Here is a 16,239-nt window from a genome sequence, read left to right on the forward strand (position 1 = left end):
AGTTGTGTGACTTCACAACCACAAATAATAATGATTTCCTATGCACACCTATTGCTCCACCTGCTACTACAGCAGAATTCTTTGAAATTAAACCTGCTTTACTGAATCTTGTCATGAGAGAGCAATTTTCTGGTATTAGTTCTGATGATGCTGCTGCCCATCTTAATAATTTTGTTGAACTATGTGAAATGCAAAAGTATAAGGATGTAGATGGTGATATTATTAAATTGAAATTGTTTCCTTTCTCATTAAGAGGAAGAGCTAAAGATTGGTTGCTATCTTTGCCTAAGAATAGTATTGATTCATGGACTAAATGTAAGGATGCTTTTATTGGTAGATATTATCCTCCCGCTAAAATTATATCTTTGAGAAGTAGCATAATGAATTTCAAGCAATTAGATAATGAACATGTTGCTCAAGCATGGGAGAGAATGAAATCTTTGGTAATTCTTTACCAAAGATTTCATCCAAACCTTCTATGCAGGACTAAATTTTTCTTCGCGGAATTTATTGGATTCAGCTGCTGGAGGTACCTTTATGTCCATCACTCTTGGTGAAGCAACAAAGCTCCTTGATAAAATGATGATTAATTACTCTGAATGGCACACGGAAAGAGCTCCACAAGGTAAGAAGGTAAATTCTGTTGAAGAATCCTCTTCCTTGAGTGATAAGATTGATGCTATTATGTCTATGCTTGTGAATGGTAGATCTAATGTTGATCCAAATAATGTTCCTTTAGCTTCATTGGTTGCTCAAGAAGAAAATGTTGATGTGAATTTCATTAAAAACAATAATTTCAACAACAATGCTTATAGGAACAATTCTGGTAATAACTATAGGCCATATCCTTCTGCTAATGGTAATGGTTATGGTAATTCTTATGGGAATTCTTACAACAATAATAGGAGTGTACCCCCTGGTCTTGAAGCCATGCTTAAAGAATTTATTAGTACACAAACTGCTTTTAACAAATCTGTTGAGGAAAAGCTTGATAAAATTGATATCCTTGCTTCTAGAGTTGATAGACTTGCCTCTCGATGTTGATCTTTTAAAATTGAAAGTTATGCCTAATAAGGATATTGATAATAAGATTACTACTACAGCAAATGCCATCCAAGTTAGAATTAATGAGAATATAAGATTAATGGCTGAATTGCGTGCTAGGTGGGATAGAGAAGAAAATGAAAAACTAGCTAAAGAGAATAATGTAGCTAAAGTTTGGACTATTACCACCACAAGTAATGTTGATTCCTCACATGTTGCTGCACCTCCTACTATCAATGGTAAAATAATTGGTGTTGGCAATGTTTCTGATCCTAGTGCAAAGCGTACAAAATTGCCTGAAATTGCTAAAACTGCTGAAATTACTTGTGATAAAACTGCTGAAATTTTTTCCAACCTTGGGGACAATGATCCCATTGCTGTAGCTCATAATGATTTAGATTTTGATGATTGTCACATCTCTGAAGTTATAAAGTTCTTACAAAAACTTGCTAAGAGTCCTAATGCTAGTGCTATAAATTTGGCCTTTACAAAACATATTACAAATGCTCTCATAAAAGCTAGAGAAGAGAAACTAAAACTTGAAACTTCTATTCCTAGGAAGTTAGAAGATGGTTGGGAGCCCATCATTAAAATGAGGGTCAATGATTTTGATTGTAATGCTTTATGTGATCTTGGTGCAAGTATTTCGTTATGCCTAAGAAAGTCTATGATATGCTTGACTTGCCACCATTGAAAAATTGTTATTTGGATGTTAATCTCGCTGATAATGCTAAAAAGAAACCTTTGGGGAGAGTTGATAATGTTCATATTATGGTTAACAATAACCTTGTCCCCGTTGATTTTGTTGTCTTGGATATTGAATGCAATGCATCTTGCCCCATTATATTGGGAAGACCTTTTCTTCGAACCGTTGGTGCTACTATTGATATGAAGGAAGGTAATATTAAATATCAATTTCCTCTCAAGAAAGGTATGGAACACTTCCCTAGAAAAAGAATGAAGTTACCTTATGATTCTATTATTAGAGCAAATTATGATGTTGATGCTTCATCTCTTGATAATACTTGATTTACACTTTCTGCGCCTAGCTGAAAGGCGTTAAAGAAAAGCGCTTATGGGAGACAACCCATGTTTTTACTACAGTACTTTGTTTTATATTTGAGTCTTGGAAGTTGTTTACTACTGTAGCAACCTCTCCTTATCTTAGTTTTGTGTTTTGTTGTGCCAAGTAAAGTCTTTGATAGTAAGGTTCATACTAGATTTGGATTACTGCGCAAAAACAGATTTCTTTGCTGTCACGAATCTGGGCCTAATTCTCTGTAGGTAACTCAGAAAAATATGCCAATTTACGTGAGTGATCCTCGGATATGTACGCAACTTTCATTCAATTTGAGCATTTTCATTTGAGCAAGTCTGGTGCCTCAATAAAATCCATCTTTACGGACTGTTCTGTTTTGACAGATTCTGCCTTTTATTTCGCATTGCCTCTTTTGCTATGTTGGATGAATTTCTTTGATCCATTAATATCCAGTAGCTTTATGCAATGTCCAGAAGTGTTAAGAATGATTATGTCACCTCTGAACATGTTAATTTTTATTGTGCACTAACCCTCTAATGAGTTGTTTCGAGTTTGGTGTGGAGGAAGTTTTCAAGGATCAAGAGAGGAGTATGATACAATATAATCAAGGAGAGTGAAATCTCTAAGCTTGGGGATGCCCCGGTGGTTCACCCCTGCATATTCTAAGAAGACTCAAGCATCTAAGCTTGGGGATGCCCAAGGCATCCCCTTCTTCATCGACAACATTATCAGGTTCCTCCCCTGAAACTATATTTTTATTCAGTCACATCTTATGTATTTTACTTGGAGCGTCGGTTTGTTTTGTTTTTGTTTTTGTTTGAATAAAATGGATCCTAGCATTCATTGTGTGGGAGAGAGACACGCTCCGCTGTTGCATATGGACAAATATGTCCTTAGGCTTTACTCATAGTATTCATGGCGAAGGTTGAATCTTCTTCGTTAAATTGTTATATGGTTGGAATCGGGAAATGCTACATGTAGTAATTCTAAAATGTCTTGAATAATTTGATACTTGGCAATTGTTGTGCTCATGTTTAAGCTCTTGCATCATATACTTTGCACCCATTAATGAAGAAACACATAGAGCTTGCTAAAATTTGGTTTGCATATTTGGTCTCTCTAAAGTCTAGATAATTTCTAGTATTGAGTTTTGAACAACAAGGAAGACGGTGTAGAGTCTTATAATGTTTACAATATGTCTTTTATGTGAGTTTTGCTGCACCGTTCATCCTTGTGTTTGTTTCAAATAACCTTGCTAGCCTAAACCTTGTATCGAGAGGGAATACTTCTCATGCATCCAAAATCCTTGAGCCAACCACTATGCCATTTGTGTCCACCATACCTACCTACTACATGGTATTTCTCCGCCATTCCAAAGTAAATTGCTTGAGTGCTACCTTTAAAATTTCCATTCTTCACCTTTGCAATATATAGCTCATGGGACAAATAGCTTAAAAACTATTGTGGTATTGAATATGTACTTATGCACTTTATCTCTTATTAAGTTGCTTGTTGTGCGATAACCATGTTCCCGGGGACGCCATCAACTATTCTTTGTTGAATATCATGTGAGTTGCTATGCATGTCCGTCTTGTCCGAAGTAAGAGAGATCTACCACCTTAATGGTTGGAGCATGCATATTGTTAGAGAAGAACATTGGGCCGCTAACTAAAGCCATGAATCATGGTGGAAGTTTCAGTTTTGGACATATATCCTCAATCTCATATGAGAACACCAATTGTTGCCACATGCTTATGCATTAAAGAGGAGTCCATTATCTGTTGTCCATGTTGTCCCGGTATGGATGTCTAAGTTGAGAATAATCAAAAGCGAGAAATCCAAAATGCGAGCTTTCTCCTTAGACCTTTGTACAGGCGGCATGGAGGTACCCCTTTGTGACACTTGGTTAAAACATGTGTATTGCGATGATCCGGTAGTCCAAGCTAATTAGGACAAGGTGCGGGCACTATTAGTATACTATGCATGAGGCTTGCAACTTGTAAGATATAATTTACATAACTCATATGCTTTATTACTACCGTTGACAAAATTGTTTCATGTTTTCAAAATAAAAGCTCTAGCACAAATATAGCAATCGATGCTTTCCTCTTGGAAGGACCATTCTTTTACTTTTATGTTGAGTCAGTTCACCTATTTCTCTCCACCTCAAGAAGCAAACACTTGTGTGAACTGTGCACTGATTCCTACATACTTGCATATTGCACTTGTTATATTACCTTACATTGACACTATCCATGAGATATACATGTTATAAGTTGAAAGCAACCGCTGAAACTTAATCTTCCTTTGTGTTGCTTCAATACCTTTACTTTGATTTATTGCTTTATGAGTTAACTCTTATGCAAGACTTATTGATGCTTGTCTTGAAGTACTATTCATGAAAAGTTTTTGCTTTATGATTCATTTGTTTACTCATGTCATTACCATTGTTTTGATCGCTGCATTCATTACATATGCTTACAATAGTATGATCAAGGTTATGATGGCATGTCACTCCGAAATTATCTTTGTTATCGTTTACCTCCTCGGGACGAGCGAGAACTAAGCTTGGGGATGCTGATACGTCTCCGACGTATCGATAATTTCTTATGTTCCATGCTACATTATTGATGATATCTACATGTTTTATACACATTATATGTCGTATTTATGCATTTTCCGGCACTAACCTATTAACGAGATGCCGAAGAGCCGATTCTTGTTTTCTGCTGTTTTTGGTTTCAGAAATCCTAGTAAAGAAATATTCTCGGAATTGGACGAAATCAACGCCCAGGGTCCTATTTTTGCACGAAGCTTCCAGAAGTCCGAAGGGGAAAGGAAGTGGGGCCACGAGGCACCGACACCATAGGGCGGCGCGGCCTGTCCGTTGGCTGCGCCGGCCTGGTGTGTGGGGCCCTCGTGTGGCCCCCCGCGTTGCCCTTCCGCCTACTTAAAGCCTTCGTCGCGAAACCCCCAGTACCGAGAGCCACGATACGGAAAACCTTACTGAGACGCCGCCGCCGCCAATCCCATCTCGGGGGATTCGGAGATCACCTCCGGCACCCTGCCGGAGAGGGGATTCATCTCCCGGAGGACTCTTCATCGCCATGATCGCCTCCGGAGTGATGAGTGAGTAGTTCACCCCTGGACTATGGGTCCATAGCAGTAGCTAGATGGTTGTCTTCTCCTCATTGTGCTTCATTGTTGGATCTTGTGAGCTGCCTAACATGATCAAGATCATCTATCTGTAATACTATATGTTGTGTTTGTCGGGATCCGATGGATAGAGAATACTATGTTATGTTAATTATCAATCTATTACCTATGTGTTGTTTATGATCTTGCATGCTCTCCATTATTAGTAGAGGCTCTGGCCAAGTTTTTGCTCTTCACTCCAAGAGGGAGTATTTATGCTCGATAGTGGGTTCATGCCTCCATTAAATGCGGGACGAGTGACGAGAAAGTTCTAAGGTTGTGGATGTGCTTGTTGCCACTAGGGATAAAACATTGATGCTATGTCTAAGGATGTAGTTATTGATTACATTACGCACCATACTTAATGCAATTGTCCGTTGTTTTGCAACTTAATACCGGAAGGGGTTCGGACGATAACCTGAAAGTGGACTTTTTAGGCATAGATGCATGCTTGGATAGCGGTCTATGTACTTTGTCGTAATGCCCAATTAAATCTCACTATATTTATCATATCATGTATGTGCATTGTTATGCCCTCTCTATTTGTCAATTGCCCGACTGTAATTTGTTCACCCAACATGCTTTTATCTTATGGGAGAGACACCTCTAGTGAACTGTGGACCCCGGTCCTATTCTTTACATCGCATACAATCTATCGCAATTGTTCTTTACTTGTTTTCTCGCAAACAATCATCTTCCACACAATACGGTTAATACTTTGTTACAGCAAGCCGGTGAGATTGACAACCTCACTCGTTTCGTTGGGGCAAAGTACTTTGGTTGTGTTGTGCAGGTTCCACGTTGGCGCCGGAATCCCCGGTGTTGCGCCGCATTACATTTCGCCGCCATCAACCTTCAACGTGCTTCTTGGCTCCTCCTGGTTCGATAAACCTTGGTTTCTTTCTGAGGGAAAACTTGCTGCTGTGCGCATCATACCTTCCTCTTGGGGTTCCCAACGAACGTGTGAGTTACACGCCATCACTCCTCCCTCAACCACCCAAAGTTCTTGATCTTTGGAGAAGACCCTGATCTACATCTTTACCGAAGAGTTTTACATTTCCCCCTCATTTTCTTGAGGGCACCATTGCTAGTGTTTCGTTTGGAAACCCTAGTTGTTGTTACTTAATTGGATCTTGTTGTTTGTTGTGTTGTAACAACTATTGGGAGCCTCCAATTCAGCTGTGGATGTGTGCCCCAAGAATCTTGTAAATGTAAAGCCGCGGTTTCCAGCTCGAGGAAATCCCTTAGTGGACAAGTGAGCTAGGCCTTTCTAGCGTTGATCACCAGAGAATAGGGTGAGGCCGTTGTGACGTTGGTTAGGCCTTCGTGGCAACCACACCGCTCCAACGTAGATGTACTCCCCCCTCTAAAGGAAGGAACTACGTGAATCATCCCTTGTGTCTCTGTGTGCTCCACTCTCACTTACCTCTATCCTTTATTGAATTACTATATCTTGCTTAGTGATATCTTTCTTAGTTGTGTATCTTGTCATCTAGGTATATTCCAATAGTTGCATATCTAGAGAATTTACCTTTGTATCAAGCCTTAATTGAAAAATAACTAAAAATTGGGTAGCACCTATTCACCCCCTTGTAGGTGCGGCATACGATCCTTTCACGACCACCGCCGCCACAATGCCCAACCGCCCCGCTCGAAGGTGTTGATCGCATTGCGACATGCAATGACGATGGGATGTTGGTGCAGCTGTTCATGGAGGAGGAGAACATTGCCGCAGTCCGGCAGCAGCAGCGGCAGCTGATTCTAACGAGCCTCCTCCGCGTTCACTAGCCATTGCTGGTCGTGCCTCGACATGGCAGTTCAAGGCCAGGCAAGAGGAGGAACAACGACTGACATCGTCAAGCCGACGCCATGCTGCTTGAGTGCGACTACTTCGCCGATGATGCTACTCATACGCCAAAGGAAATTTCGTGCCAGTTTAGGATGAACAAGGATCTGTTCATCAAGATTTTCTTCAGCGTCAGGGAGTACGACGACTACTTCATGAGAAAGCAAGATTGCATAGGTTAGTGGGGCTTCTCCTCAATCCAGAAATGCACTCCTTTAATGCGCTGTCTTGCATACAGAGCTCCTCAAGATACAACCAATGACTACCTGCGCAAGGTGGAGTCGACATGTTCACAGAGTGTCTACAGGTTTTGCCGAGCCGTCATGGCGGTGTTTGGTAGGGATTATTTGAGAGAAACAAGGGCAGATGATACAACTCGAATCCTGGAACAAAATGCGGCCCGGGGGTTTCCTAGGATGCTCGGAAGCATCGACTGTATGCATTGGGGTTGGAAGAATTTCCCTTTTGATTGACAAGGAATCTACAAGAGACATACCGGTGAGTGCAGTGTCATTCTTGATGCGGTGGCACACTATGACCACTGGATTTGGCATGCTTTCTTTAGCATGGCAGGAACAAACAATGATATCAACGTGTTGCAGCGCTGTCTCATGTTTTCCATGCTACCTGAGGGAGAAGCTCATGTCGTGAACTTTGAGGTAAATGGCCGCATACAACAAGGGGTACTATCTAGCTGAAGGTATCTATCCAACGATGCTACATTTTGTGAAGATAATTCTGGCTCTAGCTTTGAAGATGGATGCTTATTTTGCGACATGCCAGGAAGTAGCTCGCAAGGATGTTGAGTATGCTTTTGGGATGCATCAACATTCTTTCGCCGTTGTCAGGTACCCTGCTCTCACTTGGTCCGAGTCTCAAATGTGGGAGGTGATGAACGCATGTGTGATCATGCACAACGATGATCATTGAGAGCGAGCGTGATGAACAAGTGCATTATGATCAACCATTTGATTATCAGGAGCCTCTTGCTGAAGTAGATCATGTACCCCAACAATTTGCTGCTTTGCTTCACATGCAACAAGAAATCCGAGATGCAGTGTTCATGTTCAACTTCAACAGGTCTGGCTGCACATTTGTGGGCGAGAAGAGAAGCACCAACAACGCATGATTTAATTTGAATTATTATACAGATAATTTCCTTTCTATTTGTGTTAAACTATGTTAAAATATTGTATGAATAATTTTATGTGACTGAAATATTGCTTGGAAACATTGTAAAATGATAACAACAGATTTTGGGGGCGCCGGTTTTGGGAGGACGGTGTGGGAACCCGTTCCCCAAATGGAGGAACATCCACCGGCGCCCTCGATAGAGCACTGCCGGCGCACCTATCGACGCCTATTTGGGGGGGGGGGGGTGAAGATGCTGTAAAGTACCTCAAATTTCAAAATACACAAAACAGGGTTTACCTGTTCTGCGGAGTTGAAGGAAGACAAGGATCAGATTTCATGAGAAACCCCGTAAATCAATGTGAAACCATGGTGGAACCTTTTACCTTTGTTATGATGGAAATATTTTAAAATTTTTTTTTTGTTGCAAAGTTCGAAGAGACATTTTACAAGTATCACTTAGCCATGAGGTGGTCAACATTCGCTAAGAAAATGAACTAATCGTTACTAAAGACTAAGTGACACGTCGTCATCAAATGCCCAAACATAGACGGAATTTTTTTTACAAGAACAAAGATGACGTAATTGGTATGATGCATATTGATCACAATCCAAACTCACATTTTCGCCCAAAAGGTATATTTAAAATGTCATCCAACATGTAGGAGTATCCTTTTTCTGTTTCACACCTTTCCCCCAAGAGGATCGCCTCGGTGCTCATAGAAGAATTCAACATGTTAAGAAGGCCGAGGAGGGACTAGGTGCCTATAGTGAGAGATTAGAACTTTGTTTACAACCCAACCATTCAGTTCAAATCCCGATGATGCAAATTTGGGTTCTTATCATTTTTTTTAAATAGTCGTAGGTGCTTCCCTACCACTTTTTTATATACAAAGAGTAGACATTTTTGTGTGAATATCTTGGCCCTTTTAGAAAGCTAGTTTAACTCTTTAAAAAGTCTTATATTTTAGAACAAAGATAATACAATATAATCAAGATATTGTTGTTCAATTTGTTGGATCAAACGTCACAAATGTGTGTTCGCCGAACGGAGGTAGCAAAATTAGGGTATGCATTTTCTTAGTTTAGAAAAAAACTTGTCATCCAACATATATATTCTCCCTTTATAGTCCACAAATGTATATCAAAAATTTATTTAAATTCGGAGGTATCTATAAATTAAAGAGTTTGTAAATACATACTCCCTCCGTCCATTAATAGATGTCGGAAGGTTCGTCTAAATTTAGATATATCTATGCACTAAAGAGTGTCTAGATACATGCGAATTTAGACAAACTTTGGGCATCTAAAAATAGACTGGGGTATAGTATACATTTAGATATAGAAAACAAAAATCGACATGATTACTCCCTTCATGATTTGCCTTTCTCTCAGTTTTTTTGAATAACAGCAGGAGAGCTGCTGTATTCATTTCATTAGAAGGAGTTTTTTAGGTACAGGAAGAGAAGGCCTAAAGGGCCTAAAGTTGGCGCTTCTGAAAAAAGAAAATCTAAGGAATTAACCTGGGTGAAAGGGTGCCCCACTAGTTTGCACTACCAGAGTAATGGGAGCTCCTACTAACCTCCAAATATCGATCTCCTCCATTATCCTTGAAATGAACACGTGGACTGGTAGATCTTGTTTGTTGAAAATACGGCGGTTTCGCTCCTTCCAAATCTCCCAGCAGATCATGTTGATCAAGGGGAAAGTGATCCTCCTCGTTTCTTTGGTTTGGTCTACGACCACCTTCCTGTACCAAGATTTGATGTTGTGCTGCTCCAACTGCCATGCCTCCGGAGCAAGCCCTAGTTGGTTAAAGCCGGCAGCAACATGGGACCAGACCTTCAGGCTGAATGGACATTCAATCAGTAGATGTTCCGCCGTTTCTAGATTTCGGCGGCAAAGAGGGCAGAAGTATTCGTTTTCGCAGTGTCGTAGCAGCAGTTTGTCGGTCGTTAGAACACTATCCAACATTAGGGTACAAATGAAGAATTTGCATCTAGCCTGCGCCCATCCCTTCCAAACAGTTTTCCGGATGTCTGTCCCAACCGCGCCAATGAACTGTAGTTGGTAGGCGGATCTTGCGGTGTTGTAGTTCTTGTTTCCAAAGGTCCATATGATTTCATATCTTTCGTCAGAAAGATGTATATCGTTGATGAGGGCTTCCAAACGGAGGAGTTCCATAGTGTGGCTTTCATCGAGGGAGAAGCGTAGATCCTGCAGTCATTTCCCGTTTGTTAGCGCATCTTTGACCGACCTGTTTTTCCTGATAGCAATCTTGAAGAGCTGTGGGACTAAATATTGTGGTGACATGCCGTTGAGCCAACGATCTGTCCAGAATCTAGCCGTTTGGCCATTCCCAATGGTAATTTTGGTGGCGGCCGCGAATAGAGCCCGTTCTTTGGGCGTGGAGGGTAACGTCATGTGTGCCCAAGGTTTGTTTTGGTATTTCCATTTCTGCCACATCCATCTTAGGCGAAGAGCCGTACCGAAAGATTCAATGCAATGGATTCCGAGTCCGCCAAGGTGCTTGGGCCGACACACTTTTTTCCAGCTAACTTTGCATTTCCCTCCATTACAATTGGCTTCCCCTGCCCACAGCCATGCTCTGCGGCGTTTATCAAACTCCTTCTTAACCCATGCTGGCATATTATTTATGGTCATCATATAGATTGCCAAAGAGGTTAGGACAGTGTTGAGCATTTCTAGTCTGCCAGCTTTACTCATGAACCTAGCTTTCCAAGATGCTAAGTGACGTTCCATTTTGTCCAGTAGGGCTTGCCAGTCAGCTTTGGTGAGGTTCTTTATGGACAGAGGCATTCCCAGGTACATACAGGGGAAGGGCGCAATGGCAATCCGGACACGTGTGGTAAGGTCCTGAATGTCAATGTGCTGGCAGCTGATGGGGGATATTGAGCTTTTTGCAAGGTTAGTGATTAGCCCTGTAGCTCGACCAAAGGCTGACAGGATCTCTCCAAGACCCGAAATATCTTGCTGCGTTGGGTTCAGGAAGAGCGCCACATCATCAGCATAGAATGAAGCCCGGAATGTGCAGTGCCTGGCCTTTATCTTGGAGAGGATCCCCGCGCTTGTGGCAATCTCCAGAAGACGGTGGAGAGGTTCAGTGGCAAGGTCGAAGAGGAAGGGGAAAAGGGCGTCCCCTTGCCTAAGGCCTCGTCGATGCTGTATTTTCCTGCCTGGCGCCCCATTAATAAGCGCTCTTGATGAGGCGGACCGAAATAGCAGAGAGATCGAGTTCCTCCAGTTCTCTCAGTTTTGGACTCTTTGCTCCTGGCCATTCCACGTGTCAGAATTCTTCACCAGTCAGCGGGTTGCCGCACGCGGGACCCACCTCGTGGCCCACATGTTAGTACGAGAATGCCCTCCCACGCACGAAGAAAAAGACTGACCCCACGCGCCATCGCAAAAAATCTCACGTGCTTTTCCCGCGCCGAACTTGGCACGCCGCACCATAAATACGAGCTCAAGCTAACACAATCCGATCATCATCCGAGACACCAAGAGAAGGAAAGAAACATATCGGAAGCAAGCAGAATTTGTCAATGGCGCACGACGGGGCGACGATCAGCGGGGGTTGGGAGCTGACGCGGCTCCGGACGCTGGGGCGGGGCGCGTCTGGCGCCGTGGTGTCGCTCTTCGCGGCTGACGGCGGTGGCGAGGACGAGCATTCGCTGCTCGCGGTGAAGTCGGCGAGCGCCGCCTCCGCACAGGCCCAGCTGCGGCGGGAGGAGGGCATCCTCGCCTCGCTCTGCTCGCCCTACGTGCTCCCCTGCCTCGGCTCCCGAGCCGCAGCGGGCGGCGAGTACCAGCTCTTTCTCGAGTTCGCGCCCGGCGGCTCGCTCACCGACGAGGTGGAGCGGAACGGGGGCAGCCTGGAGGAGGGTGCCGTCCGGGCCTACGCGGCGGACGTGGCCAGGGGCCTCGCGTACCTCCACGGCGAGTTCATGGTGCATGGCGACGTGAAGGGCCGGAACGTGGTGATTGGGGCCGACGGCTGGGCCAAGCTCGCGGACTTCGGGTGCGCGAGGAGCGTCGATTCAGCGGGCCCCATCGGGGGCACGCCGGCGTTCATGGCGCCCGAGGTGGTGCGCGGGGAGGAGCAAGGCCCCGCGGCCGACGTGTGGGCGCTGGGGTGCACCGTCATCGAGATGGCCACCGGCCACGCACCCTGGAGCGGCGTGGACAGCGTGTTCGCCGCAGTGCACCTGATCGGGTACACGGACGCCGTGCCGGAGGCGCCCAAGCATCTGTCGTCGGAGGCCAAAGATTTCCTGGACAAGTGCCTCAGGCGGCGCGCCGGCGATCGGTGGACGGCGGCAGAGCTGCTGGAGCACCCGTTCCTGGCGTTGGCCGGCTGCGGCTGCGACGTCGAGGCCAAGTGGATCTCTCCGAAGAGTACATTAGACGCCGCAATGTGGGAGTCAAACTCCGAGGATGAGGAGGAGGGCAATGTGCCGGAGGATTGCACGACCGAGAGGATGAAAGCGCTGGCGGCATCATACTCGGTCCTGCCGGACTGGGAGTCGGACGACGGCTGGATCGATGTATTGAGAGGCCAATCTGAACTTCCCAACGGCGCGGCGGCGCGCGGAAACGGGGGGCCTGTAGTCCAACATTGAATCAGATGGATGTTGCTGGGATGATGAAGGATTAGAAGCAGAGATAGGAATATTAGAAGCTCTAGTCATTGGTGCTGCCGTGCCGGTGGCCGCGGCGTACGACACAGCTTTTTTACTAGAAGCAGAAACTAGGAGCAGCCGATAATCAAGTTTCAGTGAATCAGCAGCAGTCAGATGTATAGTTGGGTTCCACTAACGAATGGATTGTAGGTCGTGTTGATAATTGTGATGATAAAGAAATAGTAAACTCAGATTTCATCTATCTCTGCTGTTCCTCCTCAGTCCTTTTGCACTATTATACGCCCTCGGGGTCTCAGCTTGGAATACAACAAACTGCAATTACAAATACAAACATTTCCTCTCCAAAATCACATGAAAACGACCATGGCGGTAGCTTTCGATCGATAGATAACTCACAAGCCCAACTGCAACGTCTCAACCACAACCCCATCGATCTAGCGTGTGCACACGTTCCTCAAGCTCCAAGCAATGGCAGAAGAAAAGACCACAATCCCGTGGCGACTTCTCGGAACCTCAAGCTCCATTCTGGCCAGCGATACAGTCTGCTAGGAGCAGCTGGCTCACGTTGTTAGGGAAGCACCTGGGAGTGGGACTGGGAGGGACATCCATGATCCATTGGAGGATGAAGTTATCCATGACGCTCGTCAAACTCCCGGGGTAAACTCAGGCCAGCCAAGACTCACTAGATATAGATACTAGTATTATCGATCTGATCTGGGAATCAGCAGAAATCCATGTTTGGGTAGACGGTTCAGCTGCATCCTAGGATGATGTGGGCGCCTAACTAACTGTCTTAATCAGTACTAGTATCATATTATGCGTGGCAACGGCGGCATAACGGAGCCAGGTGAGGCCTCCTTTCCGCAGATGGGATTTGGCCATAGAAGGATCGGATGGTATCCATGGAACGAACGCCGAGGCCAGCCTGCCTTACCTTGGCGCTGCACGAACCCTGATGATTTCTCTCGGCGAGCACACGTCCAACATACTCGTTTTGATTAGGATTGCTAGGGCTGTTGTTGTCAAGCTCGTGTTTTACATACTGGCTGAAGAATGCTAATCCATCAGCAGGTTGTTTTGAGTGATGCTATATGAGTACAAGTATAGTAGTATGTTCTATTTTTGTGTTCAGAAAGTGATCTTGGGATAGTTGAAGTCGGCTCAACCATTTTTTCCGTACAATCAGCCCCCGTGTCGCCCTCCTCTGGCGACACGTGGAAACCCTAGCCGCCAGCGCCTGTACCCACCTCCCCCGCTGGCCGGCGCATGGCCGGTATAAGAACTCCAATCCATCAATGTCCGCGCTCGTTCCGGCGCATTCCACATCAATGCCGACGCAGGACCCCAAGCGACGGGTATTGATGGCCAAGGTTACTGTTCGGTCATAGGTCAACCTTCTGCTGCACACGCCTCAAAGCGTGTCGGTCCACACGCGCTACGGTTCGGTCAGTGCCCACGCAAAAGCCAAGACGGCGTCACAGCGGCGGCATTGATGTCCATGGCTGATGCGCCGTCGGTCAGCCTTCTGGCAGAGTGGGAAGGGTCGGTCCAGGCACGTTCAAAGTATCCAAATTTGGGCGTGAAGCATGCGGCCGGCCGGTCCTCTCTATCATAGTGGGAACTGGCGGAGGTAAGCGACCGATAGTAGCGCACGACTTTGGGAAGGGCCACATATATGTGGGAACGTATCACATGAAAATGCAACAGATTCTGCAAATCTGAAAATAGCGACAGGCACCGTTGGATCATGTACCAACGCTTCGATTTCGCACCCAACCCACCTTAGTCAGTTTTGCACAAGACCCCTTCAACCACATCACCTTCTCACTCTCCCATCCTTCCCAAGCAACAGATCTCTCTCCGAAAAATAACCATGACACTCTCTCTCCGACTCTCCCCCTATGAACTCCGCTGTGAGTTTGGAGAACAGAGATGGGATTGGCGGAGGATCAAGAAATACGGGTGACGATCTAAGTATTTGCACGCAGTTCTAGACTAGCTCCTGTTGCCTTGGTGTCTCCTACATCAGCACCTCCCGATGGCTGCATTTCTTTGCTCCGGGTCGCCAGATCCGTTGTACAGTGCTCCCGCAGGCATCCTCTGTCTACAGCCAGACTAACCTTCAAGACTACCAAGCGTGTGCACGCACGGCCGCACTCAGATCTGGCCAAGATATTTATTGGATTCTTGCATCTTCTTGCTTGAGGCATTTTTTATTCGAATGGTGGGTTCTCTTGCATCATTTTGGTGCGTGTTCATGGTTAGATTTCTTTTTTTGCACTACGATTTGAAACCTGGTTTATTGTTTCATGATCCTAAGATGTTATATATACTGAAATTTTGTTGGAAACTAGAAACAACACTGAAAAACAACTCGAAAGTGTTGTCACTGCAGGAAAAATATGGCATGCTTGTTTATATTTGGTGAAAAAAATTCATGTTTGGTGGTTCATAATCTGGGTCGCGTTGTGTAGAGAAATCTGAAAACGTTAGCGACTGCATCAATAAATGTATGCATGTAAATGTGAAGATGCTATATTTGTATGGGGCTTTATGAAAGAAGTACTTCAAGTGACGGTGGTGGAATGGCAGGCTTCAATCTGGCCATTGGTACATGATCTAAGGGCTACACATACAAATTTGCAGATTTTCAGTACTTAGCCATTTGCACCTGATACGTCCCCTATGTGTGTGGCCACTACAGTGGCGCACCATGCTTTGGTGTGGTACTAGTTTACGGGTGCAACCTAGCTAACCCTAGCCACATTTAGAAGTGGCAGACCTGGTATGGGGTGCACCATGGGTAAGGGCATAGTAGTGGCCCACCATTTTTTGTTGTGTCACGGGTGATAAGGGGTAACCTTATCAATACCCATTATGATGGACTTGGGTTTAGAGGAAGGAGAATTCAAAGACCGGCCAGCCAAACTAGGCAACCAATAAAAGTAGGATCAAGGGCGACGTCGAGATTGTATTATCAGAAAACTAGGGTTGCAGGTGTATCGCGAGTTGTGAATCTAATCCCCCATCGGTGGCTCCCCTAGGTCTTATATAGTGGGCTAGATCTCAGAGTACACCTCGGGGTTGTCGGTTTACCCGATATGAGCCTAACTTTTCTATTTTAAATAATAACTGGGTTTTGGCTTCGTGTAGTTTTCTTCACGTGCTTTCGCCTATTCCGTCCTCAACTTCTTGACAGAGATGGTAATGTTGAGTACCCAATATGGCTTACCCATGTCAACGGGTATTTAGTGCGACAGAGGTAAATGATCCATCTATAACACTATTCTAGTAGTGTAGTTTATACTCCCACCAATTCAAAA

The 16,239-nt window shown here is 44.8% G+C and overlaps 1 protein-coding gene across 1 annotated transcript; it reads left to right on the forward strand.

The window, feature by feature from the left end:
* The first annotated feature begins 11,818 nt into the window (after positions 1–11,818).
* On the forward strand, positions 11,819–13,040 carry LOC124648356 (mitogen-activated protein kinase kinase kinase 17-like). The gene is made up of 2 exons (XM_047188139.1): positions 11,819–12,863; positions 12,901–13,040. The coding sequence occupies exons 1-2, from the start codon at positions 11,819–11,821 to the stop codon at positions 13,038–13,040; spliced, it is 1,185 nt and encodes a 394-aa protein (XP_047044095.1).
* The last annotated feature ends 3,199 nt before the right edge of the window (positions 13,041–16,239 follow it).

The sequence above is a fragment of the Lolium rigidum genome, chromosome 4, assembly GCF_022539505.1.
Source record: "Lolium rigidum isolate FL_2022 chromosome 4, APGP_CSIRO_Lrig_0.1, whole genome shotgun sequence".
Classification (NCBI taxonomy): Eukaryota; Viridiplantae; Streptophyta; class Magnoliopsida; order Poales; family Poaceae; genus Lolium; species Lolium rigidum.